Below are 27,254 nucleotides of genomic sequence, written 5' to 3' on the forward strand. Positions count from 1 at the left end.
AAAAAATAAAACCTTTGTGGTATTTGAAATGAGCTGTTCTTTGAACTTAATAGGAAAGTATAGTACCCAGGAACTGGTTCTAATTTACTTAGAAAACTGGAGAAAGAATTCTTAATAGGGGGTGGCCCTGGCATCAGTGAGATATGCCAAGTAGAAGTCTCATGGAAAGTAGTGTCTGGATAGAGGAACAGATTTAGTGATGAGGGAACTGTCAGGCCTGTTGGGCCATCCTGAGGAGGTCTGTTAGTTTGTCCAGGAATTTCTAGGAGAGCTCTGATTCTGCACTTACTGTGGCCTGGGAGGATCTGATGAGCTGCCTGGCTAGGCTTGACCCAGGGGACACTGGGAAGCAGGGGAGCAGTGCTGTAGTGAGGGTCAGTGAGAAAAATGGAAGAAAATGGACTCCCAGAGAGAGTGCTTAGGGTGGGGTGAATTGTAGTGCAAGTCAAATGGGGAGATGACAGGGTGGGCTGGGAATTGGTGGCAGAGGAGTGTGTGAGGTACAGAGGACAAGTTTCTGCTTGGAACTAAAAGAAAAATCTCTAGGGAAATGACCAGGAGAAAGAAACAATGTTTGTTGAAATGAGAGAAACTCAGACCTGCCAGGTATATATGAAAGAAGCCAATAAACCTGAGGATGACAGACTTCATGCTGATAGAATCAAATGTAGTACAGCTGATATAAATAGAGCAGGAGGGTAATAGATCTTGGACTGATTACTAAGGAAGTGACTTAAAAATAATAAAAGAGACCTAAGGAGGCCACATGTCAGAATATTTGGTCTAAACTCCCAGTGTTTTATTTAGAGTTTTGTTCATCTCTCAGTCTGAAGTAGTTTTGTCAGTGTTTTGTGAGTGCTGCTCCTTTTTCTTTTCTGCATCAGAGCTTGTAGTGTGCATCTGTCTGAGGTTACAGAGCAGTCACCCAGCTCAAGAATTGTATGGCAGATAATGGAAAAAAGCAGTTGCTTGCTTTTTAAACAAAGCCCAGTGGTTCAGAACCCTCTAAATAAAGGGAACCCTTCCAATTTTAAAAGCCATGTGTGAACCGTGGTTACCATTTCTTGGAGATATGTTATATTTGTAATATGTGTGCCATTTTCTTACAGAACTACTTTCCAGTGAAATTTCAGTATTCTAACATAGTAGTTAAGGCCTGAAGGGCCTTATGCTCTGCTTCACTGTTAACAGGTATAACTTCAAGCTTATAGATCTGTCTTTGCTGTGTGCACTGCTTCTCTGGGAAGGAATTCTGCTCTGCTTTCTGACAGAAACCCTATGGGCTTCTGTCTGATCAGGGTGTTATCTAATTAGTTGTAAGTGGCTGTACAGTGGCTGATTAACCATTAGCTATATTCCTACAGATTGGGTTAAACTGTAAACTCTAGCACTATTGTTAGTGTCTGGAAAGTCTGGCTTATCATTTGCTGTTTGTCAAGGCTCACCAGAGGATTTTGGGTCACTTTCAATAGTGAAGAAATAGAAGTGACTCTTAACATCAACTTTTGTGTGTTATAGTCATGATTCTGAACCCCTGGTGAGGAATTATTGATGAGATAGGTATCTTGACCCTCAAAGTAAAAAAGCACATTTAAAAAAAAAAAAGATTATTTAATCATAACATGGAATGAAGTACTGATACATGCTACAACATGGATGAACTTTTAAAACATTATGCTAAGTGAAAGTATCCATAAAAAGGGCCAAATATTGTATAATTACATTTATATGAGGTACCCAGAATAGGCAAATCTAGAGATAGAAAACTTATTAGTGGTTGCTAGGGCCTGGGATGGGAAGGAGAAACAGGGAATGACTGCCAGTGGGTATAGGGTTTCTGTCAGGGATGATGAAAATATCCTGGAACTAGATAGTGATGATGGTTGCACAACATTGTGAATGTACTTAGTGCCATTGAATTGCGTATTTTAAAATGGTTAAATTTTATGTTATTTACAGTAAAAACATACCAAACAAACACCAATTCCATTTTCATAGCTGTTCATTTTTTTATTGTAGGTATTTTGCAAATGAACCATTCGCTGACTTCCATCGCGTGGAAGGGTTACAAGGAGTCTACATTGCTACTTTGATTAATGGCTCCATGAATGAGGAGAACATGAGAACAGTCATCACCTTTGACAAAGGAGGGACCTGGGAATTTCTTCAGGCTCCAGCCTTCACGGGATATGGAGAAAAAATAAGTTGTGAGGTATAGATACTTTAACCTTTTTTGGCCTTTTTATGACAGACTTATCTGTAGTTCTACCCTTATAGTTCCCAAACTCTGTACCAAGGTAAATTGGTGCCATAGAAAACTCACAGAGGCACCAGGGACATTTTAAACTTTATAGAGAAACACTGTGGTACTTGACATCTGTTTGTCCCCATGTGAATTACTATCTTGAGTTAGTTCAGTTTCACCATTAACTCATGATATATTTCTTTTGATGGCATCATATCTTTGTGAAGCCGAATTTTCAGCAGTTGATGTGATAGAAAGCAAGTGAGAAAATGAGAGTAGAACAGGTGCTATAGGTGTTTAAAAAATAAATAGATAAAAATTTTTCTCTGAATATAATTTAGAGGTTTAACAACTTTCTCTATCTATGGCTTTATTTGAAAAGGTAACAATACTAAAATGTATTATTCGGTTCCATTAAGTGTTCCCATATACTAAGCAGCTTCTTTATTTTTCCCTCACAAAAACAGTCTATGGATTGTGGTCCCTGGCTTTATATGGTGTACCACACCTTCATTTTCATTTTCATTTATCCTAAGGTAATTAGGATATGTAAAGTAAGTGGGCAGAAGGAACTCAGAAAAAAATAAGCAGCACTGATTTTTGGAAAAATTATAACATTTTAGTGATACAATTACCTGGTCTTTAGATGATTGAATTTTATTTGCCCATAGTCAAATATGTTGACCTCCTAAATGCTGTATCTGTGGCCCTAGGGAAATTTTTTCCTGGAAACTCTTGCTCTAGAATGTACTTGATTACTTGTTCGATTTGGCACCAGGTCTTGACTTACCATATCAGATCTGACTTTTGAAAGAGGCAGGATATAAGTAAGTAGAAACCAGTACTTAGGTGTTTCTTAATTTACTCATTAGTGTCTTCTAGATCTCAGGAGCTCTACATGAGCCTGGTGTGGATGGGACAGGGCATTTTTCAGCTTACAGTGGGGGTCCAAGCCTTGGTTAAATAGAATTAAAGGTATTGTTAAACCTTAGCTTCTTATTTCACTGACTGATTGGTTTATTTATGAACTGTACAATAGTTAATCAGCTTTTAGTTTCTACTTCTGATTTTAGGCGGTGAAAGAAAAGAAGGTTAAAAAGGTTGTCAGATATTTCTTTGAGACCCAGCCCAATTTGCTCTAGTTTTCATTTGCCAAAGTGTGATGTTAGCAAGGTGGGTATTTGTTAGAGATCCTTTGTTATAAAAATAGGTATATCTGCCAAACATGCCACAGTTTTTTACCTGTGCCAGAAGCACACACAGAGTTATCCTGCCCAGAACACATTTTATGATCACTTTCGGGCCAAGAGAATCAGGCATGACCATATAGCAAAAGGCTTTGTCCCCAGAACTGTTAAAATCTTAACATGTTTAGGAGGCCAGTTTGAATAACTTGAAGTCTTACAGTAAACACCTGTAGACTTTGTACCTTGTAGACTTCTCAAAAAAATTTAATGTGAATCATTTGGTGTTTATATCTCATATGTTGTACATCTGGGAGCTTATCAGTGAGATGTTATGACTTCTGATTCTTAGTTTTTCATCTGACAAAATTGCTTAAATCATATTCTGAATATATCTCAACTGACTTAGAAAATAAGTACCATGAAGTCATTTCATTTCTTTTTAGTTGCAAGTCACATAAGAGAATCTCTAGGTAATATGGAGTGATAGCTTTCCAATTCCAATTGAGTTGACACTGATTTCTAATTGCTATTTTTCCAAGATGCTCAGGAAGAATTTTTATTAGTATTCTCTCTTCTTCAATGAGAGACATTTATGTGGTTCAGAGGATCATGTCCATCTGAGGAAGTGTGAGGACAGCTGGGGTGTGACTGATTTCTTTTGGGCCAGGTCTTCCTTGGTATTTAGCTGCAATGTCTGCACACAGTTCTCGGTGTTTAGAGGGTGATCTAGGTATCATGTCACTTGCTGACAGTGCCTGGAACTTGTGTTTTGTAGCTCTCCAAGGGCTGTTCCCTCCACCTGGCCCAGCGGCTCAGTCAGCTCCTCAACCTCCAGCTCCGGAGAATGCCCATTCTATCGAAGGAGTCGGCTCCTGGTCTCATCATTGCTACTGGTAAGTTTGCTTTGCCTCTTCTCACTTACTGGTTAAGCCATTTGGTTATGTGCAGCCAAATGCACAGTGACCACTGACATCTGTTGTAGTAACTGCTGCCCATGGTTTTAAGACATTCTTAGTTGCTAAGCCCTCAAATTTCTAGCTGGGCAAGGCAATTATCTGATATATTCTTGAAATCAAAACTAATTATTATTCTTGCATTTTAGGTTCAGTGGGAAAGAACTTAGCAAGCAAGATGAATGTGTACATCTCTAGCAGTGCCGGAGCCCGGTGGCGAGAGGTCAGCCCCCTGTCCCCAGTTCTTGTTTGTAGGGGAATGACATTTTAGGGACACATACAGCTCATGGTAGAGGCCACTGATGCCAAATATGACTATAAAATAAAGAGAGGTACCGGAGTCACATGTGAGGGTCAGCTGCTCTGATCTGTATTCATACTTTGTAATGTGGGCTTGTGATTTTGCCACAAACGCTACTTTGAATCAAAAAACTTCTTAAAAAAGACCTTTAAAAAAAAAATTGACCAAACGTTCTAAGATTATAAGTTCCATGAACAAGACAATGTCTGTTTTACTTATTCTTTACCCCTGGGACCTAGCAGTGTTTGGCATGGGGTGGATGCTCAGTAAATATTTCCTGACTCTATTAGCAAATTACAATTTAGTTGTAGTGGTTTCAGGTCTGACCCTGGTTATTTATTTATTTTTGTATATTATTGAAGTCAAAGTCAAGCCTATTCTCACTGGATTGTGATGGATTTTCATCTCATTCTGTGCCATGAAAGAAGACTTTTTTTTGCCTTTGGGATGGATCCTTAGACATTGATTGTACCAATTTTGAAGGTGGAGCTAGTTTTCCAGTCCTGGAATGCTAATGCAGCATTGGACGTTAGGGAATTTCCAAACTTGTAAAAAAAAGTTTTCCACCAAGCCCCTCATGAATTATTAAGACTAAGGGAAGTGAATCTCGTCTCATTCTGTAGGAGCTGCAGTGCATATCCACCAGGAAAACTCAATAGAGGGCTTTGACAAGAGCACCTCCTGCAGGCTAAGTCTGATGTCAGGAAGTACATGGAGTTCTCGGAAGAGTAGTAGATAGTTCCCATCCTCTTAGTGCTTCTTATTGGGAATTCATTGTGTATACTTTCATGTTTAAATATGTAATAGGTAAAGCAGTAATAAAACCCAACCTTTGTGTGGCTTTTTGGAACTACAGAGACCTGTCACATACTCTATCTCATTTACGTAGAGCTTATCATCTTTCTACCTGAGAGAGATCTGGGACTCTGACACAGCCTGCTTGCTTGTGTGTGTGTGTGCACACACATGTGTGTGTGTAAATAAAGGACCGATCCAGTATGGTAGACAATATACGTACTTATTTAGATGAAGGAGATCATTAAGGCCAGAGTAGTTGAAAAGTGAGAACAGTTTGGAATTTTTGGGTATTTTTGTCCTGCTCCCATGGGAAAGATTAAGCAACTGCTTTCTTATTCCTTGGAGCTGGACATTCCTTTTGGATATTCTCTGTGGATAGCCTTATGGTTTGTTTGTACCTTCTGATGTTAGTATGATCAGGGATTTGAACATCTGTAAGTGATTTCCTTCTGGAAATCAGTATCAGTAGAAAGCAGTGTCTTGTTCCTCCTCCAGTGAAGTGGTACCCTCTGGCTGATGCTGGGGCAGCTGTGTCTCTCTCCATGAATGCTTAGCACCTGCCAAGAGGCAGCCATCACATAAGGGACCTTATACTTGGAAATAGCAGAGAACTAACCAAGGGATGTAAAGGTTGAGAGTGTCTGTGTGACCAGGCATCTGAGTCCTCGTTGGCAGCCTTTACTTTATTTTTATTTTGTTTGTTTGTTGGTTGGTTTATTTATATATTTATTTATCGCAGCCTTTACTTTAGAGGGACAGTCTGAGATGTGTGAAGGGAATAGGTATTTGCAGGGGGACGACAAAATAAGATGCAGTAGAGTGCTGCCTAGAAAACTGATGACTATAATTCTTGTTCCCTTTCTGTTGCTAATTGGTTGTGCAAATTCTTCAATTCAAGATGCAGTAGAGTGCTGCCTAGAAAACTGATGACTATAATTCTTGTTCCCTTTCTGTTGCTAATTGGTTGTGCAAATTATTCAATCCTCAGAGTTCTCTTTTTATGCTTTTTAAAAATCAACTTTTTAAGGAGTATGGAATCATAGTAAACTACGAATATTTGAAATTTACAGTTTCAAATCAGAATCGATCACCATGACTACAGCATTACTACACCACAAATACAACAGACGTTTCCATCACCTTCCAAATGATTGTTGTGCACCTTTGTAAATTATTCTTCTCTTTACCTTTGGTTCTGTCAGATTATTAGTATTTCCTAGAATTCTGTATAAATGGACTCATACAGTATGCAGTCTTTTTGCCTGGTTTCTGTCAATTATGATGATTTTGAGGTTCATTCATGTTGTTTAATGGTTCTTTTTTATTTATTCCACATATTCATCTGTTGATTGACTCTTCTAAGTCCTTTGCATTTCCAAATATATTTTAAAATTTCTACAAAACTTGCTGGTATTTTGATTGGGATTGCATTGAATATATAGATCAATTTGGAGAAAACTGACATCTTAACACTACTGAGTCTTATGATCCATCAATATAGTATATTTCTCCAATTCTTTTAAAATTTCTTTTAGCAATATTTATATTTTTCAATGAGGAGAGCTTGTATAGCTTTTGTTAACTTTATTCCCCTGTTATTTTTATTTTTAGATATTGCTGTAATTAGGATTTTATTTTAAGGTCATTTACCAATTTTGCTCTAATATTTAAGGCTACAATTGAATTTTACATATTAACCTTGTATTCTGCAAACTTGCTAAAATAGTTCATTAGTATTATTAATTATTTTGTAGATCCTGTATAAGCAACCATATCTTCTGCAAATAGGGACAATTTTATTCCTTTGTGCTCTTTAAATCTCTTATTTCTATTTTCTTTCCTTCTCATTAATATGTAATAATATGGGTAATATGTAATATGATGTACTATATTAAAGAAAAAGTATTTTTCTTCACTTTCAGAAAACTTCTGATACCAAATGTGTAGACATTTTCCCATCACATTAAGCAATTCTTCAAATCTATGGACACCAACTGGATGTCCTACAATTCAGTCATGACACTAAATAGCTGGAGTTAGCATAGACCCCACAGATTAAGGGCACAGTTTCTAGAGTGCCCTTACTCCTTCACCTTCAGATTCAAATTGCAAGTTCTAGGTTATCACCTGTAATTCTTACTTACTGGCTATAAATCAAAAGTTCCCATGATCCCCTCCCCAGGCTCAGTAATTTGCTAGAACAGCTAATAGAACTCAGGAAAACATTTACTTATAATTATAGGTTTATTATAAAGCATATTACAAAGAATACAGATGAACAGCTAGATGAAGAGGTACATAGGACAAGGTCCATTGGGTCCTGAGCACAGGAGCTTCTGTTTCCATGGAGTTTGAATGTGTCATCCTCCCAGCGTGAGGATGTACTCCCAGCTCAGAAATTGTCCAAACCCTGTAGTTTAGGATTTTTTTTTTTTTTTTTTTTTAAGTAGAGGTTTCATCACATAGGCATGATTGATTGTTAACTCCATTTCCTGCCCTTCTCCCCTCCCCAGAGCATGAGCAGTGGGGCTGAAAGTTTCAGGCTTCTAATCATGGTTAGTTTTTCTGATGACCAGCCTCCATACTCCCCAGGAGCCCAATAAGAATCACCTCATTAGAATAAAAGACTCTTATCACTCACGAAATTCCAGGGAATATTGGACTGTTCAGCGTAAGATACTCTGATCACCTCCATCACTCAGGAAATTATAGGAATTTTAGGAACCGTATGTCAGGAGCTTGGGTCAAAGACCAATTAAGACAACAAAAGGTGCTCCTATTGCTCTCATCACTTAGGAAATTACAATGGGTTTAGGAACTCTGACCAGGAACCAGGGATGAAGACCAAAATATATATTTCTTCTTATAATATCACATAGGTAACATGTTATATTTATTAATTTTGGGGCATTAAACTAATCTTGACTTAATGGGATCAACCCGACTTAATTATATGTATCTTTTTTTATATGAAGTTGGGTTTCATTTGTTAATAGTTTTTTAAAGATTTTTGCATTATTCATGAGACATTAGTCTGTCTGTTTTTTGTTTGTTTGTTTGTTTGTTTGTTTGTTTTTTGTAACATCTTTTCCAAGTTTTGGTGTTAAGGTTAGGCTGGTGTCATAAAACAAGTCAAATAGTGAGCCCTCCTCTTCTGTTTTCTGGCAAAGTTTGTGTAAGAATGGTGTTATTTATTTATTTATTTTTCTTGATTAATAATTCATCAGTGATGAAACTATCTGGACCTGGAGTTTTCTTCTTGAGAATTTTTTATTAGAAATTTACTGTATCTAGCATAGAGAGAACCATTTGGATTTTCTACTACTTATGTTAATTTTGGTGAGTTGTATATTTTAAGAAACTTGTCCTTTCATCTAAATTATTGAATTTGTTGGATTAAAGTTACTCAAGATATTTTCTTTCTTCCTTTTTTTTTTAAATGGAGGATCTATGTTCATAACTTGTTTTCATTTTGGTATTGGCGATTTGTGTTTTTTCACTATTTTTCTTGATAAGTTAGTTAGTGGTTTGTCAATATTATTGCTATTTTCAAAGAACATACTTTTGATTTTAATTTTCTCTATTGTCTGTTTTCTACTTTATTGATTTCTGCTCTTCAGTGTTTTTTTTTTTAAATTTTATTTTTACCTATTTACTTTGGATTTATTTTGTTTTTCTTTTTGTAATTTCTTATGATATAACTTTAGGTCATTGATTTTAGATCTTTTCTAATATACACATTTTAAAGCTGTAAGTTTTCCTCCAAATGCTGCTTTAGCTATATGCCACAAATTTATATATGTTATATTATTGTTATTGAGCTCAGAATATTTTTCATGTCTTCTTTTAAAATTGGGATGCAATTCGTTATTTAAAAGTGTATAGTTCAGTAGTTTTTGTGTGATGTGTAATTGTTGCCACTCTAATTCCTGACCATTTTTATCATTTTATAATGTCCCTTTGCTTTTTGTCTTTGGTAAGTTATTTAGAAAAGGGCTGCTGGTTTTCAGGTATTTGAAATTTTCATAGATATCTTATTATTGATTTCTAATTTAATTTCCTTGTAGTCAGGAAATATACTTTGTGTGATCTTGATCCCTTTAAATTTATTGGAGCTTGCTTTGTGATCCAATATGTGGTCTATCTTGGTGAATTCATTATACACATTAGAAAGGAATGTGTACTCTGCAATTTGGATGTAGTGTTCCAAAGGTGTTATTTATATGACTTGGCTGGTATTCTGTTGCTCAGATCTTCTGTGATCTCATTGCCTTTTTTTGGCTACTTCTGTAAATTGCTGAGAGAGGGGTGGTGAAATCTCCAACTACGATTTTGGAATTGTCTGTTTTTTCTTTAAATCCTGTCAATTTTTGTTTTATGTATTATGAGGTTCTGTTATTAAGTACATGCATATTTATAATTTTTATCTCTTCTGATTGTCCTTTTTATCATTATGAAATATTCTTCTTTATCTATGGAAATATTCTTTTTCTTGAGGTCTGTTTTATCTAATTTTGAAATAGTTACTCTAGCCTTTTTATGTTTACTGTTTAGATAATACGTCTTTTATCATCCATTTACTTTGTACTGTGTTTTCATAGTTGAAATGTTTCTTATAGCCAGCATATAGTAGGGTCTGGCTTTTTTATTTATTCCCTCAAGCTCTTACTTTTTAACTGAAACACTTAGATCATTAATATTTAATGTGAATATTCTTATGGTTGAATTTAGGTCTAATAATTTATTTGTTTTTTATTTATACATATTCAATCTTTCAGTCTTTTTTGAATATTGCACTTAATATTACACTTAACATAAAGTTTTGAAACCTTACAACCATATAGCCCCTTTTCTCTTCCTCCAACCATTTTGTTATTGTTGTTCTGTGTGTCAAGCAACATACATTGAAAAGACCGTAAGACCGTGTTTTCGTTTTTGCTTTAAATCATATTAATTTTAAACAACTTCGGAGGAAAAAAACAGTATTATATATTTACTCAGGTGTAGTTACCATTTCTCTTGCTCTTTTATTCTTGAAGATCCCTGTTTTCCCCTGGTGAGTTTCCCTACATCCTGAAGAAATTCCTTTAGCATTTCTTACAGAGCAGATCTATAGGCTATGCATTCTCTTGGTTTTCCTTCATTTGAGAATCTCTTTATTTCACCTTCATTCCTGGAAGATATATTTGTTGGATATAGAATTCTGTGTTGATAATAATATTCTTTTGGTACTTTAAAGATGTGCTGCTATTTTCTTGCTTCCCTCGTTTCTGAAAAGAAATCTATAGTCATTTCACTTATCACTTTCCTATATTTAATGTGTCAATTTTCTCTAGTTACTTCAATATTTTTTCCCTTTATCTTTAGTTTTTAGTAGTTTTGTTATGTTGTCTCTAGATGTGGTTTTCTTTGTGTTCATCCTTTTTGGGGATACTGAACTTGAGTGTGTAAATTTATGTTTTTTACTCAATTTGGGAAATTTTCAGCTGTTATTCAGATATTTTTTTCTGCTACATTCCCTTTCTTCTGTTCACTTTGGACTCCAATTACACGTTAAACCTTTTGTTGTTGTCCCATAGGTTCTTGGTACTTTTTATTTAATTTTTTTTCTATACCTTCTTTAAAATGAATAATTTCTACTGTTCTTTATCTTAAATCTTGCTAATTCTTTTATTTCTATTTTATTGAGTGCATTAGTGAATATCAGTTCAGATATATTTTTAAGTTCAAAATTTTTTCTTTTAAATACTTTCACTTCTCTGGAGAAAATTCCTACCTTTAATTTTTTTCAAATGTATTTTCTTTTATCTCATGGAACACAGTTGTGATAACTATTTTGAAATCTTTGGTAATTTCCACATTTGCATCATCTTGAGAGTGAGACCTATTGTCTTTTCCCTTGAAAACTGGATGCATTCTACAGATAGGTTTGTATATTCAGTAATTTTGGATTGTGTCATGGACAATGAATGAAATGCATGAAATGAAATCTTCTGGAATATGTGGATATTTTTGTTTTAGCATGTAATAATAACCTGTTTAGACTCATACCATAAGTTCTGTCTTGAATTCTGTGGGTGATAGATGAAATCTAATTTCAGTTTGCTAAGCCTTTGCTGTGCTGGTTTGTGTCTGTTCCACACATGTGTAGTCTGGGGGGCTGAGACTTACATGAGTTCATGCACAGAACTAAAGGATTTACTTCTTCAGCACTCCTGTAGGATTCTACCCACATTTTCCCTAGCCTGTAGGGAGGGGCTTCTTTTCTCGGTTCCTTAGGCAAGAACAGTTTGTGTTGAAGTTTTAGCTGTCTGGCTGAGACTGAGGTAATCCATAATTGGTGCTTTCCCTGGCTAAGCCATACCAGGAAACCCCAGCTGTGTGGCTTCTCTAGGTTTCAGATCCCCTCCACAGGCTGCCTGATTTTGTTTACTTTTCTGCATTCTCAGGTAGCAGTCTTTTGTATTTTGTCCAAAGATTTTAGTTGTAATCAGCAGGAAAGATAGACTTATACCATCATAGAAGAACTGGAACTCTGGTTGGTTAATTTTTAATCACTTATTGGTGAGACTCAGGGATTTGAGTTTGACTTCTGTCTCTATAGTTTGCCACTTTAATAGCAACTCTAGTTTCTTCATTTGGGAAAAAAAAAATGGTATATGAGAACTTGATCTTCCCATCCCTCAAGGCTGTGCAGAGCAGATGAGATAATGGATGTTTATGTGTTCTGGAAACTGAAAAGTTGTAGTAATGTGGTCTATATGGCTGCTGTGTGCATGTGTGCTTGCGTGCGTGCATCTATGTGTGGGCGTGCAGTGTGCATGGTTTCTGTCTAGTCACATCCACAGCAGTGGCATCAGCATTGGCTTTTCCCCTTTAGGCACTTCCTGGACCTCACTACTATACTTGGGGAGACCATGGCGGCATCATCATGGCTATCTCCCAGGGCATGGAAACCAATGAGTTGAAGTAAGTGTCTCTGATGAAGCTTTTTTTAAACATCACACTGTTCTCTCAGGAATTTAAGTCTGATTATACCTGGATTATCGCTTTCTAGCGCTGGGCCATTGACAGCACAATTTGTGTTGTCAAGAAATCACTTAGACTTTGCTTATCGATAGAATGGAAATAATAATCTGCCTTTCCTATCTCAAAGGGGTACCACGAGGAATAAATAAAATAATTTTATTGATTTGAAACAGTACAATTCTGTATAAATATCGAATAATTCTAACTAAAAAATTAACTAGAGGCTCTTTAAATTGTCTTTCATTGTTTTGCATGTGGTATACAGAGATTTACTCATGGAATGAATAATAATAAATAATAATAATAAATAATACATGAGTAATAATTTCAGAATGCATATAACTTGATAGCTGACTGACTTTTATGCTATATTTGGTTTTGGAGGTTCTTACAGATGGATATAGAAGGGATCTTTGGGGTTAACCACTTCATTTTACAGATGAGAAAACTGAGGCTCAGCAAGGTAAAAAAATCACTTGCCCAAAGTCTTCCATTTGTCTCTAAATTATGTTCTGTACTCTTTGCAATATATTGCTCTGAAAAGCAACAATGTTGGTAGTTTGTAACCTCTGCTTACTGAATTTTGATTTTATCAGAACCAGTCCTTTGATTACTTTTGTCTGTAAGGACAAAAGTTAATTTTGCTAATGTTAGGTCAGGGCAAACTGGCCTCTCACTTCTTCTTATTTTGAGCTGAAACCAAAGGATGAATGACTGAAGGAGATGAAGAGGGCTTCTCTAATCATCTTTAATGCAGGGAAGAAAGCTTTTTTCTTTGCTCCTTTTAGAAACAGGGCCAGCATCAAGAGAGAGGTGCGTGGTTTGAAAAAGAGATCTTAGCAGATGGTTTCCCCTGTGGTTAATTTGACATGTGCCGAGCAGCCTGGCCTCCAAGAAGCAGAGAAAACCAAAGTACTGGTGCTTGGCATTCCACCTGGTTGTTTCTCATCTGTGTGGCACTGGTCAGCTGCTTCCTTTAGAGCCAAGGGTCAGAAGAAGCTGTGTTTCTAAGCAACACTCTGTATCCACATTCAGATTGGTGTGTGCTCAGGCGAAGACTGTCACAAAGCACAGATCTTTTCACATTTATACCGTCATTTATTTGTCTACCAATTTATTAATTTTTATTTCACATATTTAGCAAGCACTAATTCTGGGAGGTACAGTGTATTTAACAATAAATAAGATGTTTTCCCCCACTCTGAAGGAGTCCATCCTCTAGAAGTAAGATAATACAAGTAAACAATGTGATATTTGGTACACTACTATAAGAGAAATATGGTAGGGGGCATAGTTTAACTTTCTAGGATTACATTTAATTCTTTGTATGGCAGTCAGATCATAGAGTCGGTTCCTGATTTTCCTTGTTTAATTTTCTACACATTACATTTGCATTCCAGGCCGGCTTCTGTGAAGTAGTTAGCATCATTCTAGTTCTCTTACACCATCTGTTGGTGCATATGTGCTCAGGGAGCACAGCATCATTGCTGCAATAGCTTGTACAAAACATGATCAGGAAAATAAACCTGCTGCCAGAAAATCACAATGCCCTCCCCAGACATTAAAAAATGACTTTAGGTTGTAGACTCTGGAGCTTATGGACACTACAGCATTCCTCTATTTGTATAGGTTATTTGTAGGCGTTTGCATGTATGGTTCAAATGAAACATTTGTAAATATAAAAATATGTACAAGCCTCCTATTGGTAGATGTACATGTCCCAATTATCAGCCTGAGCTTGGCAAAAATATGTGTAACCACCTGGCATTTACTCAGTAGGTTTTTCACAGAGTTTTTTTTGCTCCTCCTGCTGCTCTGCTTTTGACCTGTCACTGCATGCTGCTGTCGGCTTCATCAGAATAAAAGCAGGAAATAATATGGTAGTTCATTCGTATCCTCAAAGCACAATGGCAGTCAACTGTTATACCCATGCGTGAGTGAAGGCTGCTTTGGACCAAGTTGGATTTCAGTTGCTTGTCTAGGGCTTCAAGCCCCTTCTGTGTCTACCCTAACCCTGCCTCCCCACCCCCCACCCCCACCCCATCACTCTCTCCTTTGGGTCTTATAGTATTTATTGCCTGTCTCATTAGTTTGGAATTGATCACATACTGACTCCTTTTGTTAGTTACCTTTTCGTTATATGCCTGCATTACACAATTTACTAGCAAGGTCTTTGTAGACAAAGTGTTTCTATTTTATAGAGGCTAGGAGGCACTTAATAAATATGTGATTGTTCAATAAATAGGTCATCCACACTTGATCTTCCAAGATTTCTTATTTACTAATTTATGAAATTGGAAAGGGTGCGATAATGTGGCAGTTGTACCGCCCTGGTGGGGGAGAGGGCCTCCCATTATGCTCTGTGTAAATGACAGTATTTGGAGTTCAAATTTGAGTGTGAGGCCCTGATTTTCTGCAACCTGGTGGTGCCCAGAGGCACCAGAGATAACTCAATCCACCTTTCTTAGTTTTTACGTAAAGAAATTCTATGACTGTCATTAATTAGGGGCCAAGCTGGAGCTGGATTGTATTTCCATTAGGTGTAATTTTAGGTCAATTACACAAACACTTGTTGAACAACTATAATGAACCAGATGTTGTAGATACCAGTGATACTAAGGTGAGTAAGGCATCTTTTGGGAGTTGACCAGGCCCACTGTGACTCTATTTTGTTTCTCAGCCAGCTGGAGAGAGAGGCTGTGGGAAGGGTTCTTTTTGAAAGGGAGCTTTCCAACTCAAAGCTTACCCAACCTCAAGGAAGCAGAGTAACATCAATAACTCTAATAAAGACGTTTAGTGAGGATGGATGTGGAACATTGCTTAAAGTAAGGTTTTTGTTTTTGTTTTTTCTCTTTTTAAATTATTTATGTCTTTCTCTCCCTGATTAGTACAGATAACTAAGAATCGACTGATATTCCTTTCAGCTTCTGCCTTGATTCTCTACTGAGGCTGTGTTACCTTTATTAGTTAATCAAAATTGAGAGGAAGAAGTGGAACACTTTGTTTCGCTCATGTGTCTACATGTTTGAAATAAGTAAATAAAAATGTGTTCTGAGGATTCATTTACTCATTCACTTAGCATACTGTCACCGTGAACCTGCTCAAGGGAGGCAAGTATTTCTTGTTTGTGTTCAGCATTCTGCTTAGAAGGGGCTGTTGTGTTTTTGCACAGTGACCAAAAAAGACCCAAACACAAGTTTGTTGGCTTGATCATGAAGGATGAAATCATTTTCCATTGTTTCTCAGCAGTTTTCTGTTAGCATAACAATATTATTGGTAGTTACTAAAAATGCTTTGTACTTGCCCCAAAGCATCTTTCCTCATAGGGGATTTCTGGGTTCCTAGGACTTCCCTCTGGGAGTCCTGAAAAGCTGCTGGAAAGACTACACCTAGCAGAGCAGCTGTCTTTTCTGGACCTGAGTTCTGGAAGCAGCTGCACAATTCCAGAGCATGGGTGGGAGGCAGCAGTTAACCTTTTCACTGGATTGCAGTGCCTAATGCTAGTAGTAAATAAATATTTAGTAAGAGAGTTGCAGAGAGAGCTGCCCCCTTTCACGTCGTTCTAACTCCATGTGATTTCTTCCACCCTATGAGTTATAGAGGAGCAGATGTTCTTATCACCTTTTAACTGTTTTTGGTATTTATCATCTGTACAAGTAGCCTTGTGCCCTTTGCAAATTCAGCAGATTTACCTTCCTGATTGTTATTATCCAGCTCATTGACAAATGGGTCCAGCTCTGTGAGAACTAGATGTCTTATTTTGGGTTGAGATCAAACTATTTATCAGAACTTTACGATTTGTTTGTTTCACTGGAAGTGAATTTTTTCTGTGTGGTCCACAAAAATTCTTATGAAGAAAAGAGTGTTCTATATCGTTACTCTGCTTTAAAAGTGGTACTAAGAGTTTTGCTCATCTCACTGGTACAAGAAGGAGATCGAGTGAGTTAACTTATCCCTATATCTGCCTCAAAATTAACTTAAACCAAAAGCATATCAGCCAGATGAGAATTTCTCCTCTCGAAGATCTGTAGGAGACCACTTAGTACCCAGTGACATTTTTTGTGTCGCCTCATAACATCACCACTTGGTTTAACGCATAGCCTTGCAGAAGTATCAATTTTAGTAATCACAATATTGGAGGAAGAGTTTGGATTGAATGATGCCATGAAAAGATTTATGTCAAATATTAAGATCCTGAGTGAGTATATGAAAATCCCCAAAACATAGGAGAGTTGAAAGAAAAATAAGGTGTTTTTTTTTTTTTTAAATATAATTAGGATTTCAGGGAGTTTTAATAAGTCTGTGATCCTAATGAAATCTCTAATTGAGTGGTTTCTCATGTTGAGAATCTCACTAGCCTACTGGGTGAAGGAGCAAATATTAGGCACATTTTCTCCTCTTCCTTCTCTTCAATATAAAAGATAATTTAAAATCAGTACAGTTAACTTCAATGCTGCTTCTTTTTTCAAGGGCTTGCTTTTTTGTTCTGGTAGAATTGTTGGCCTTAGAGACTTTTCTCAGGACATACTTTTCATCCAACTTTTTAATTTTTAAGATCACAGGAGGAATTGGAAGAATTACATAGAACACTCATGTAATCTTCACCAAAAATTATTAGTTGTTAATATTTTGCCCATCTGCTTAACTTCTATCACCCATGTATTTATCCTGTTTGTCTCTCTGAGTGCCTACCTGCCTATCTGTCAATCTATCATCTATCTCTCTACCTACCTAGCTACCTACCTACCTATCAATACTTATATCTCCAATAAATAAGGGTATTTTTACACAATCAGGATGCCATTATCACATCTAAGGAAATTAACATGAACTAAATATTACTTATAGACTACATTTATCTTTTCTCAATTCCATATTCTTATAGCTACTCTTGTTTCTAATCCAGGACTCAGTCAAGCTTTACACACTGCATTTGGTAGTTACATCCACAACAGTTTTAAGATAAACTTGCAAGACAATTTATGGAAACAGAAGACTGCTTCACCTTTCTTAGTGATGTGTGTTCACTCCCCTCCACTATGAGGGCTATTTGGGAGGAAAAGATGAGGAAGACTGCTTTACACCAGGCCTGTATCTATGGAAAAGCTCTTCCAGCTGAGAGAAGTGATCTCCTGTGGGTCTCTGCATCACATCAGCATGGCTTTGACTTGGTCCTTCAGACAGCATCTTTCCAAATTCCGGATTCGTTGGAGCAACTGCAGTCTTGACATGGCTTCTTCTGTATATCCTTAGTTATAGGACTTCTGTTCAGCTACACTTCAGGTTGTTCTCAATGGTAGTTGTTCTGTAGTTTAGTTGTAATTTTGATGTTGCAAAGTCTTCTTTAACCGTAAAAAGCCTGATACTATAATTGTCTACACACGCAAACTGGTCATATAACCAGTATTTCAGCTGGACTTTTTTCCCTATAGTCATAGGGATGAATCAAAGTTTTATGAAGACTGACACATACACAATTTTGGGGGGCTATCCCAGTGAAAGAATATAAAAATCGAAATACAAAATTAAGCATAAAATGAATATTTATTTAAGTTAGAAGAAACTCACAAATTTAAGAAGCTGAAGCTACCATGAACATCGCAACATCCAGAAAAATAATATAATATTTTAAGTAATCTTCCAACACACCTCTAAACTCCATTTTCCCTATACTTCTTTGCTGTACACTCATTGGTAACTGTCCATAGAGAGAAAAGAAAGATAGTTGAGTGTTTTCTCTAGCATGTTTCTGCCTTCTGCCTTTTTTTTTTTGTTTTCATAACCTTGGTTTTTTGTTTGTTTGTTTGTTTTTTGAAGACCCCAGACCAGTTGTCTTGTAGAATGTCTTACATTCTGGAATTGTATAGAATAGTATATAGATGATGTGTTATCCTTATTGCTTTATTGGAAGCACAGTGTCAAGTTGTCCCACTATTTGTGATGCCAATTTTGGTGAAGGTTGTGATTCTTACATGGTCTGCTGTAAACATTACATTTCCCCCTTAATCTGTGGGTTGATATCTTTAGATCATGTGACCATGCTGGTCCCCAGTGCTTCTTACCCAGTAATTTAGCGTCCAGTGATGATCTCGTCTGAGTCAATTATTACAGTGAGGGTTACAGAACAGTCAATTTTCTCATTCTGTCATTGTTTTCAACATTTATTAGGTAGCATTGAACATAAGAAAAAGTTTCCTCCCCTTTTCTCTTTTTAGTGTCATCTAGAAACTTATTCTCTATTTGCATTCAGTGTATAATCTATTTACATCATTTTACTTTTTATGCTCAAATTTTCCTAAATTTGGCCAATTAGAGTCCATTGAGGTAGCTCCTATGTCCTTTTGTGTTGACTCTATTAGTCTCTGAGCACTTCTTTCCTTTCTGGCACAACCTTAAACTTTCCTTACTTTAGCTCAGGATAAGCCATTTCTCCAAGGAGTCCTGGTTCCTATTATTGGTGGAGAGACTTTAACTGCAAGTATCCTTTTACTTGCATTTGGGCAGATACAGTACCAATGAAGGGGAGACCTGGAAAACATTCACCTTCTCCGAGAAGCCAGTGTTTGTGTATGGGCTCCTTACAGAACCTGGTGAGAAGAGCACTGTCTTCACCATCTTTGGATCCAGCAAAGAAACTGTTCATAGCTGGCTGATCCTCCAAGTCAATGCCACAGATGCTCTGGGTAAGCTGCTGCCTCCTTAGCTCTTTTCATAGAAATATTTATTGACCAGAGCATCAGCTTAGATACCTTGTACTCAGAAAAGTTTATGATCTGTTTAAGGAGATGGGCACATATAGAGTAAGTGAGTGAAAAATATATAGTCTGCTACTCGGGTGATTCTTAATAGGACCATGTGTTATTTTTTTTTTATATTCTCATTTCCTTGTGCAGTCATTGACACATAGTAGGTTTAGGAATATGTGTGTTAAACATGTGAATAAATAAATGGATGAATGAATGAAAGACATTCTTCCAAATTAGCAGTTGTAGTTTGATAAATTCAGCCAGTAACTACTATGTGAAAGGCAGTGTGCCACATGGGTCTGGGTCCTCTCAGAGCTGTTTAGGATCTCATCATGATCTGCTAGTCTAGGCACAAAATGTGTAAGTAACCAAGGAGAAGTAAATATCTTTCTTCCCTGCCTCTCTTACCTTTCCTTTTTCTCTGCCTGGAATGACCCCTGTGCCACCCATTCAATTTCCACTAATTGAAATCCTTTTCATGTTTCAGCATCCAATGTGTTTGGCTGCTAATATTACAACCAGGAGACTCCTCCCCTCTTCTCTGTGTCTGGAATATAAATGTACTCATCCGCCTTGAATTATAAATTTGTATCTGTTCTGTATGTGTGTCATCTCTGATTAACTAGATTATAAGGTTCTTGGAAATAAGAACCTGTCCTCCGTACACTTGTTTTACACAAACTGCACAGCCTGATAGCCTTTCAGGCAGTAAGAGTTTAATAAGTACTTGCTAATTCGAATTGCATTGAGTTGACAGTTGTTCATCATTTTCAGGCAACATTTAATCTGATTGAAGATATGTATATATAAAAAAGACATAAAGTACTAATATTGACATAGGTTTATTTTGAAATTCCTGTAGACACCACTCTATTTAAATCTGGGGGTGCATATGGGTAGATGGAGTGATCATCCAAGTCGTCTTACCATTTTTCATCCTTCTGTGAAGACCCTGCACCTTCTGCACTGAAAATTCTCTGTTGCTCTCAGACCATACTACTGGATGTTCCCACACTACCCCCAGAAAGCAGGTGGGGGAACTGTACTCCTGAATGACGCCATCTATCAAAGATTCAGCATTTCCCTAACTTCCTAGCAGATAAACACCTCTGGGCACCTATTTCTAAAAGGAATTACGGAATGTGCTAAAATATATCAGAAGTTAAGATAGTGCCGAAGGTGGCTTGCTTCTTCTCAGCTTTCTCAAATGAACATCTGTATTTTAGGGGGCATCATTTTCATTTGTGTGGGTGTCACTCGGCCTCAAAGCAAGCTGATTGGAGGCTTGGGACAGCTCCAGAGGCGTGTGTGCTTACCAGGCAACAACAGGATGATAGGAAGCGGGTGGCTGGGCTGATGGGAAGGAAGGACAGGAAACCCTACACGGGCCTGCCTCTAATGCTGCATTTCCTTTCCTCAGGGGTTCCCTGCACAGACAATGACTACAAACTGTGGTCACCATCTGATGAGCGAGGCAATGAGTGTTTGCTAGGACACAAGACTGTTTTCAAGCGGAGGACCCCTCATGCAACGTGCTTTAATGGAGAAGACTTTGATAGGCCAGTGGTCGTGTCCAACTGTTCCTGCACCCGAGAGGACTATGAATGGTTGGTTCTTCATCAATTTCTAGGGATTTAGTTGTGTTTTATTCTCAGCAGCATGGAAAACAGGCCAGGATATGGTCCATTTCCCTGAGGAAAGGAAGGGAACCATAGGGAACAAATGTTTAAGTACCTTTTTTGTGCCAGGAATTGTTCTAGGCACTTTTTATGTAGGTTATTCCATTTAGTTCCTATAGCCATGTGATGTAGTAGAGGCATTATTACATGGCAAGCTGTGGTAGTTCATTCAGGAATAGATGGCTCTGGGGTTTGTTTCTATGGAGCAACCCAAACAAGGAACATGCATTGTAGGTAATTCCTTTTCTTAGAAACTCCCTTTTAAAGGGAATTTATTTCTTTATTCGAAATGAGGGAATGTTACCGTGTGTGTGTGTGTGTGTGTGTGTGTGTGTGTGTGTGTGTGTGTGTGTTCATTAGTCCTTGAGCTAGGTAGCCAAGGCACTGCTGAAAATGCTAAAAGCAGAATAAATGACATGCTCACAAATAATTGTAAAAGGAGATGGAAAGCTGCAAGTACCTCGGAGGATGTACTTCTATTGTGAATATTGACAGGAAGGAGGAGGCTGTGATTTGTTCTTGAGGAATTGGGAAGATTTTGGAAGAAGCACTGTTTGATATGGGCCTTAAGGAAGCATCTGGATATATGGACAGGGGCATTCTGAGAAGATGTAGCAGCAGTGTGAAGGCATGGAGGCAGAGAAGTAGTTGGCTGTTTAGTTTGGGTGCCTTGTTGGGTATATGAGGTGGGGTCAATGAGTGGAAATGAGGCTGAAAAGAGAATCCGAAAGAGGTAGAGACCTAAGGGTATGGACCTTATTCTGTAAGCAGAAGGGAATCTTTGAAGGCTTCTGAGGAGAGTTGAAAATCAGAATAGAGCTTAGCTTTAGAAGTTGATTATAGCAGTAAAGCACATAGGGCCTCAGAGGTCCTAGGCAGTCTCTCAAATCTGTAACCCAGCACAAAATCATCCCAGATTAGGCAGGGCTATTAGTAGAGCATGGGTATTGAACCTAAACATGTAATTCATTTTTCAGTAGTTGCTGAGGTACAAAGAAACTAATGTTTGCTTTGGGAAGCACACTTTTCTTGACTAAAGCCAGAAACCTCTGATGCATTCTAGTCCAGAGTTTGCAACAAGGCTATATAGTAAATGTTTTAGACTTTGCAGGCCATATTGCCTCTGATGCAGCCACTCAACTCTGCCTGTAGTAGTATGAAAATAGTCATGGTGAACAGACATGACTGTGATCCTATAAAGTTTCATTCACTAAAACAGCTAACAAGATTTGGTTAACTCCTGTCCTATACAGACCAATGTTTCCTAAACTTGAATATACATATGAATGACCTGGGATCTTGTTAAAATGCAAGTTCTGACTCATTAGTTCTGGGAATCTGCAATTCTGCTGATCCTGATGCTGCTTATCTGAAAACTCATCCTTTGAACAGCAGGCTTTGGACAGTACAAGATGCGATGACGCTCATGCCCTTTGAAAGCTGTGCACTTCTAAGATAACAGCGTAGACGCTTCCATGGCAAAGTCACAGAGCTGTGTGATGTTTGAAGTGATGTCAATCCAATGCCTTTTTGCTGCCTTCTGCTCTCCATTAGATACCATGAAATTGTAATTCTAATCTGAGAGCTTTGCTGGCCCGAGGTAGTACCCCTGACTCTAGAAGCCCTAATGATGCAAAAGGTTATAGTGCCCTCTCTCTTCCCCCTTCCCTCTTTTATCCCCATTAAGTACTTTAAAATGAAACAAAATAAAAAATAAGTAAAAAAAAAAAAAAAAGAAAGAAAGAAAGAAAAGAAAGAAACCTAACAAATCTTTGATTTTTTTTCTGATGATCATTATTATGTCCTTTCTCTAAAATCTGCCTGACAACAACAACAAAAACCAGGAAACATGGGCTAGTGTGCCTTCCTGGTAAACTGGCTTAGCTCTCATTGGTCCACCAATGCCAACCCCACTAACCTGTAGAAACTTGGTGGGTGCTAAGTTTTTATTTTATTTTTATATATTTTACATATATATATATATATACACACACACATATATATGTATATATATTTATATATATATATTTCAAAGTATATATACATATATGTTTCAAAGTATAGTTGACTCTTTTACATCTCCATGTTTTCCCACACTGCCAAGAAGTGTGGCCTTCAAATTCTTGACTGCAACCCCTAGTACACAGTGCATTTTGTGGTATGACTGTGTACCTACACATACTTATGTATGTAGACACATACACACATGTAATTAAAACAAAAGTTTTATGAGATAACATTTACTTTTAAGTATGACAAATTTTGCAATCTTCTGTTTTGGGGGGAAGGTGGGGGAGGAAGCTGATCTTAACCTTCTGAAGTGCTTTACTGCCATCTATGTTATTGCTTACAGCTTGAAGAAACCTGCCTAAGAAGGGTGCTCTGCCATGGGAGGGGAAATAATCAATTAGCTAATGTTCCACTTAGTCCCCAAAAAGATTTAAAGCAGCCATCCAGTAAAAATTACCTAATTTAAGGAATGAGACCTGTTTGATACAGTAATAAAACCCTTCTGAATAATTTTCTACAAAGTGCTAAATATGTATATGACACAATATAAACACAAATCACTTTGCCCTGTACCTGTTAAAACTTTTCATATAGTAGGTGTTTCAGTAAATATTTGTTGAACCAAAAAGAGTAAATGAAGCCTTTCAGGTGGAAAATACCTTCAAATTGCAAAATTCTAGTTTGGGAAGGGCCTTGGGAAGTATACAGCACAGCTATCCTAGAGCTGTTCAGTGCAGCCAAGGGAAGTCATGTGATTAAGGGCAGAGCCAAGAGTAGGCCAGGGTCCTCTGCTTGCTACTCGGCCCCTTGAGCTGAGTGATTTGGCAGAGGTGTGGCCCCAAAATGCAGAAGTTCTTGTGGATCAAACCACTGTGTCCCAAAGTGCAGGATGAGGCACCCAAGGTGATTTTAAGTAGTACATGGACATGGTCTTAAAAAACATTAGTTAAAACAAAAACAAAAACAAAAACAAAAACAAAAAACCACATTGTTAAAAAAAAGTACTGTTCTTTTAAATTTCTTTTAATTATTCTAATCATGTTAAGAAGAAAGTCTCACTAGGTGCTAGTAATTCTTTAACAATTGCTAATCCCTTTTAACAAAGAGCAGGCAGGCCCAGCATCTTTGGGTAGGAAACTGGATCTAGCAAAAAAATTTAATATTTTTTTTTTGCACGATTTATATTGTTTTTGTTTGTTTATGTCATATGATAGTGGTTTGTAATTACAGTTCTGATATCAAGTTTCTTTTAGAAATGTATTAGTGCAGAAAAGTGAATAGTCTTTAAGGGGTACATTAACTTATAATACAGGTGGCAGGTAGTATGGTAGAAGTCACCAGGGTTGGTACTGAAATGCCCGAAGTATGTAAACCAGTGGCCTTAACAAACACTAATTGTCTTTTCAGTGACTTCGGCTTCAAGATGAGTGAAGATTTGTCACTAGAGGTTTGTGTTCCCGATCCAGAGTTTTTTGGGAAATCATACTCCCCTCCTGTGCCTTGTCCAGTGGGTTCTACTTACAGGAGAACAAGAGGGTATGTCTCACAAAGGCTGCCATGTCAGGGATGCTGTGGAGGGGTGGGGATCTGCACTTGTTATGAGAGAGCACAGCTAACCACCTAGGTATCTTTCATACTACAAATGCTATATTTCTAAGTTAGCAGATTTCAAGTAGTTTGGGCATTGACATTTGCAAATTCTTCTGCCCTCAGTAAGAAAAAAAACGCAAGTCTGTAAGTTTTTTTACAACTCTCGTTGTATCTTAAGTCACAAATTTCAATAAGGATATATCTTCATAGGAGTTTTTTGAAGAGATATATGTGAAACTCTTGCCTAGGACAGCACTCCAAATTGTCTGGGCTGCCTAATCTAATTGCAAACAGAACTGATTCAGAATGATTAAACAGCCTTTTTACTATTCTATGGAGAAGTGAATAGAAGAACTTCATTGTCCCTGGATAGGAAATGTATTTCCAGTTACGAAGACTTTGTGACTGTTCTTTGGTGTTTCTGACCTCTTGCTCTTGGGGTGGGGGATGACAGCTATCGGAAGATTTCTGGGGACACTTGTAGTGGAGGAGATGTTGAAGCACGACTGGAAGGAGAACTGGTCCCCTGTCCCTTGGCAGGTAAGAGGTGATTTCTTTCCTTTGACTTCTTGAGCCATCATTGAAGCATAATTATGATCTCACCCAGATTCGGCCTTGTGACTCTTCTAACTTAGTGGAAAAAAAGAGTAGAAGTTACAAGCATCCCAGAGCTCTCTAAACTTGGGATCCAAACTAAATTTATTTATAGACTTATGACATTATAGGAATGGAGAATGTTTTTTGAAGGAAATCCCCTTTGTTCACTGACAAATGTTAATTTGGCATCTGTTGTATTCTAGGCATGGAGGAATGAGGAGTGCCCATAGGCCTTTTGTGTGTACCTTGCTCTGTTTGTCATAGTGGAATATAGAGACTTGTGGGTTTTTGGGAAGTAACTAATTGGTCTATCTTAATTTTTATAAAAATAATTATAAATATTTTAACAGAATTTTATACATTTTAATGTACTTTTCCATGTGTCATCATTTTAATTCTTATGACTACCCAGTGAAACAGATATCATTAGCTCCATTTTTTTTAATACGCGGAAGCATGATCAAAGGAGAGGGTTAAATGACTTATTTAAGGTCACACCTGGTAAGTAGCAAAGCTAAAATTCAGACTAAGCGCATGTGCACCTAGACATCAGCCAAGTGGCAAATAAATGTCATTCCCATTATCTTAGATGATCATTATGCATGCTAATTAAGGAAAACTTTTTTGGAGTGCATGCACACGCTATAAGATTTAGTGTGTTCCAAGCATGTTTTAAGTTGTTTTAGCAGTGATGGCACATATTGAGGTATTTTGAAGTATACACATGAAATTATGATCCCTTAACAAAGAGTTAATCTCTTAGCATCTTTTTTTTCCCTTTTCTTTGTTTCTAGTTCTTATTCATGTAGAGCTTCCTTATTCTCTCTGAGCCCTTCATTCTGCTCAGACCTCTTGGTGAAGGGGAATGATTGGGGCTGACTTCCATCAGCAGTGGTGTTGTCTAATGGAACAGCCACAAATGCCACATGAATCATGAGAGAAGCATGTCATCCTCTGTAGGCAGAGCAGAGTGGCTCTCTCTTTTGCTCACTGCTTGCCAGCTTGCCCTGTATTTTTTATGCTAAGCTCATTAGTCCCTTAATTTAATATTCCATCATAACCAGAGTAATTAGCATACTCACTGTAGAGACTTAAAAAGAACATGGCTTCAGCATATTCTCACAAATGAGCAGATAATATTCAAATATCCCCTTTACAAGAGCTGTTATTGATGAGGGCTCGGGTTAGTAGAGTTTGAGTGATTGCTCTTAAGGGGCTGTAGTACATATTTTTATAATAAATATTTCTGAAAATAATTTAGCGAGGGACAAAACAGTTTATTTAAAGTTGTTTAAACTGATAAAGAAGCTATTTTGATAAAGGAGAGGATAGAACAGGGAATGAAGTAGAAACAAATCTCATTTGTAGTGTAAGCCACCTTCTAAATGCTATATATAAAAAAGTGGAACTAAAGGTACGGATGTACCAAAAAAAGAAAAGACGGCTTCATAAGACCAATGAGAACCATAACATCTTTGCAAAGATGAGATAATCTGGGCACCTGAAAGGATTTTAATTTAAATGAAGTAAGTTTTTTTTTTTTCTTTTATGAATACTGTAGTAAGATTTCTATGCTGTGCTCATGTATGGCTGGAATTGACTAAGAATTCTCTTCCTTTTCTAACTTAAGTATTACACATGGAAATGCTATATGTTCCTTTGTACCTAATCCTAAAGCAAGTATTTCTGGACTCAGGCTCTACTGTGAAGGCATTCATTGAATGAAACAGAAGAAAAAAACAAAAGACAAAGCAACAGAATGAGATTTAAAGATATTAGAGAGAGATATGGAGTGAAAAACTTGCTGCTGTGAATGTGTTCTCCATGATTCTATGTGGCTAAGCTTTGGCAAGAGTCCTTGATTTCAATGTCATTTACAAGCTAGACAGTTTCATCTTGACCGCCCCCCTTTACTGGGAATTATAGTGGGAAGATTTTCTTGAAACTGAAAGGAGAGATTAGTTATCATGAAGTTGCTTAAATACTTTTGAAGTGTGGTACCAAAGGAAAAGGAGGTAAACTTTATTAAAAGTTGTAGGTAGATTTATATTTTTGTACATTATCTGTATTGAACCCTTTATAAAGCAAGAGACTAGTACATCGGAACTCACTGAATAAA

At 37.2% G+C, this 27,254-nt stretch overlaps 1 protein-coding gene across 4 annotated transcripts in view; it reads left to right on the forward strand.

Moving 5' to 3' along the window:
* SORL1 (sortilin related receptor 1) overlaps positions 1–27,254 on the forward strand; it is a 152,117-nt gene that overhangs the window by 53,377 nt on the left and 71,486 nt on the right. For all 4 annotated transcript variants that reach the window (XM_016161276.2, XM_016161275.2, XM_016161274.2 and 1 more), the window contains 8 exons: positions 2,020–2,212; positions 4,208–4,325; positions 4,535–4,608; positions 12,365–12,453; positions 19,018–19,196; positions 20,680–20,866; positions 24,356–24,484; positions 24,993–25,078. In XM_016161276.2, coding sequence (XP_016016762.2) covers positions 2,020–2,212; positions 4,208–4,325; positions 4,535–4,608; positions 12,365–12,453; positions 19,018–19,196; positions 20,680–20,866; positions 24,356–24,484; positions 24,993–25,078 — 1,055 coding nt within the window. The remainder of the gene's footprint in view (positions 1–2,019; positions 2,213–4,207; positions 4,326–4,534; positions 4,609–12,364; positions 12,454–19,017; positions 19,197–20,679; positions 20,867–24,355; positions 24,485–24,992; positions 25,079–27,254) is intronic.

This window comes from Rousettus aegyptiacus, unplaced genomic scaffold (assembly GCF_014176215.1).
Source record: "Rousettus aegyptiacus isolate mRouAeg1 unplaced genomic scaffold, mRouAeg1.p scaffold_m13_p_5, whole genome shotgun sequence".
NCBI lineage: Eukaryota > Metazoa > Chordata > Mammalia > Chiroptera > Pteropodidae > Rousettus > Rousettus aegyptiacus.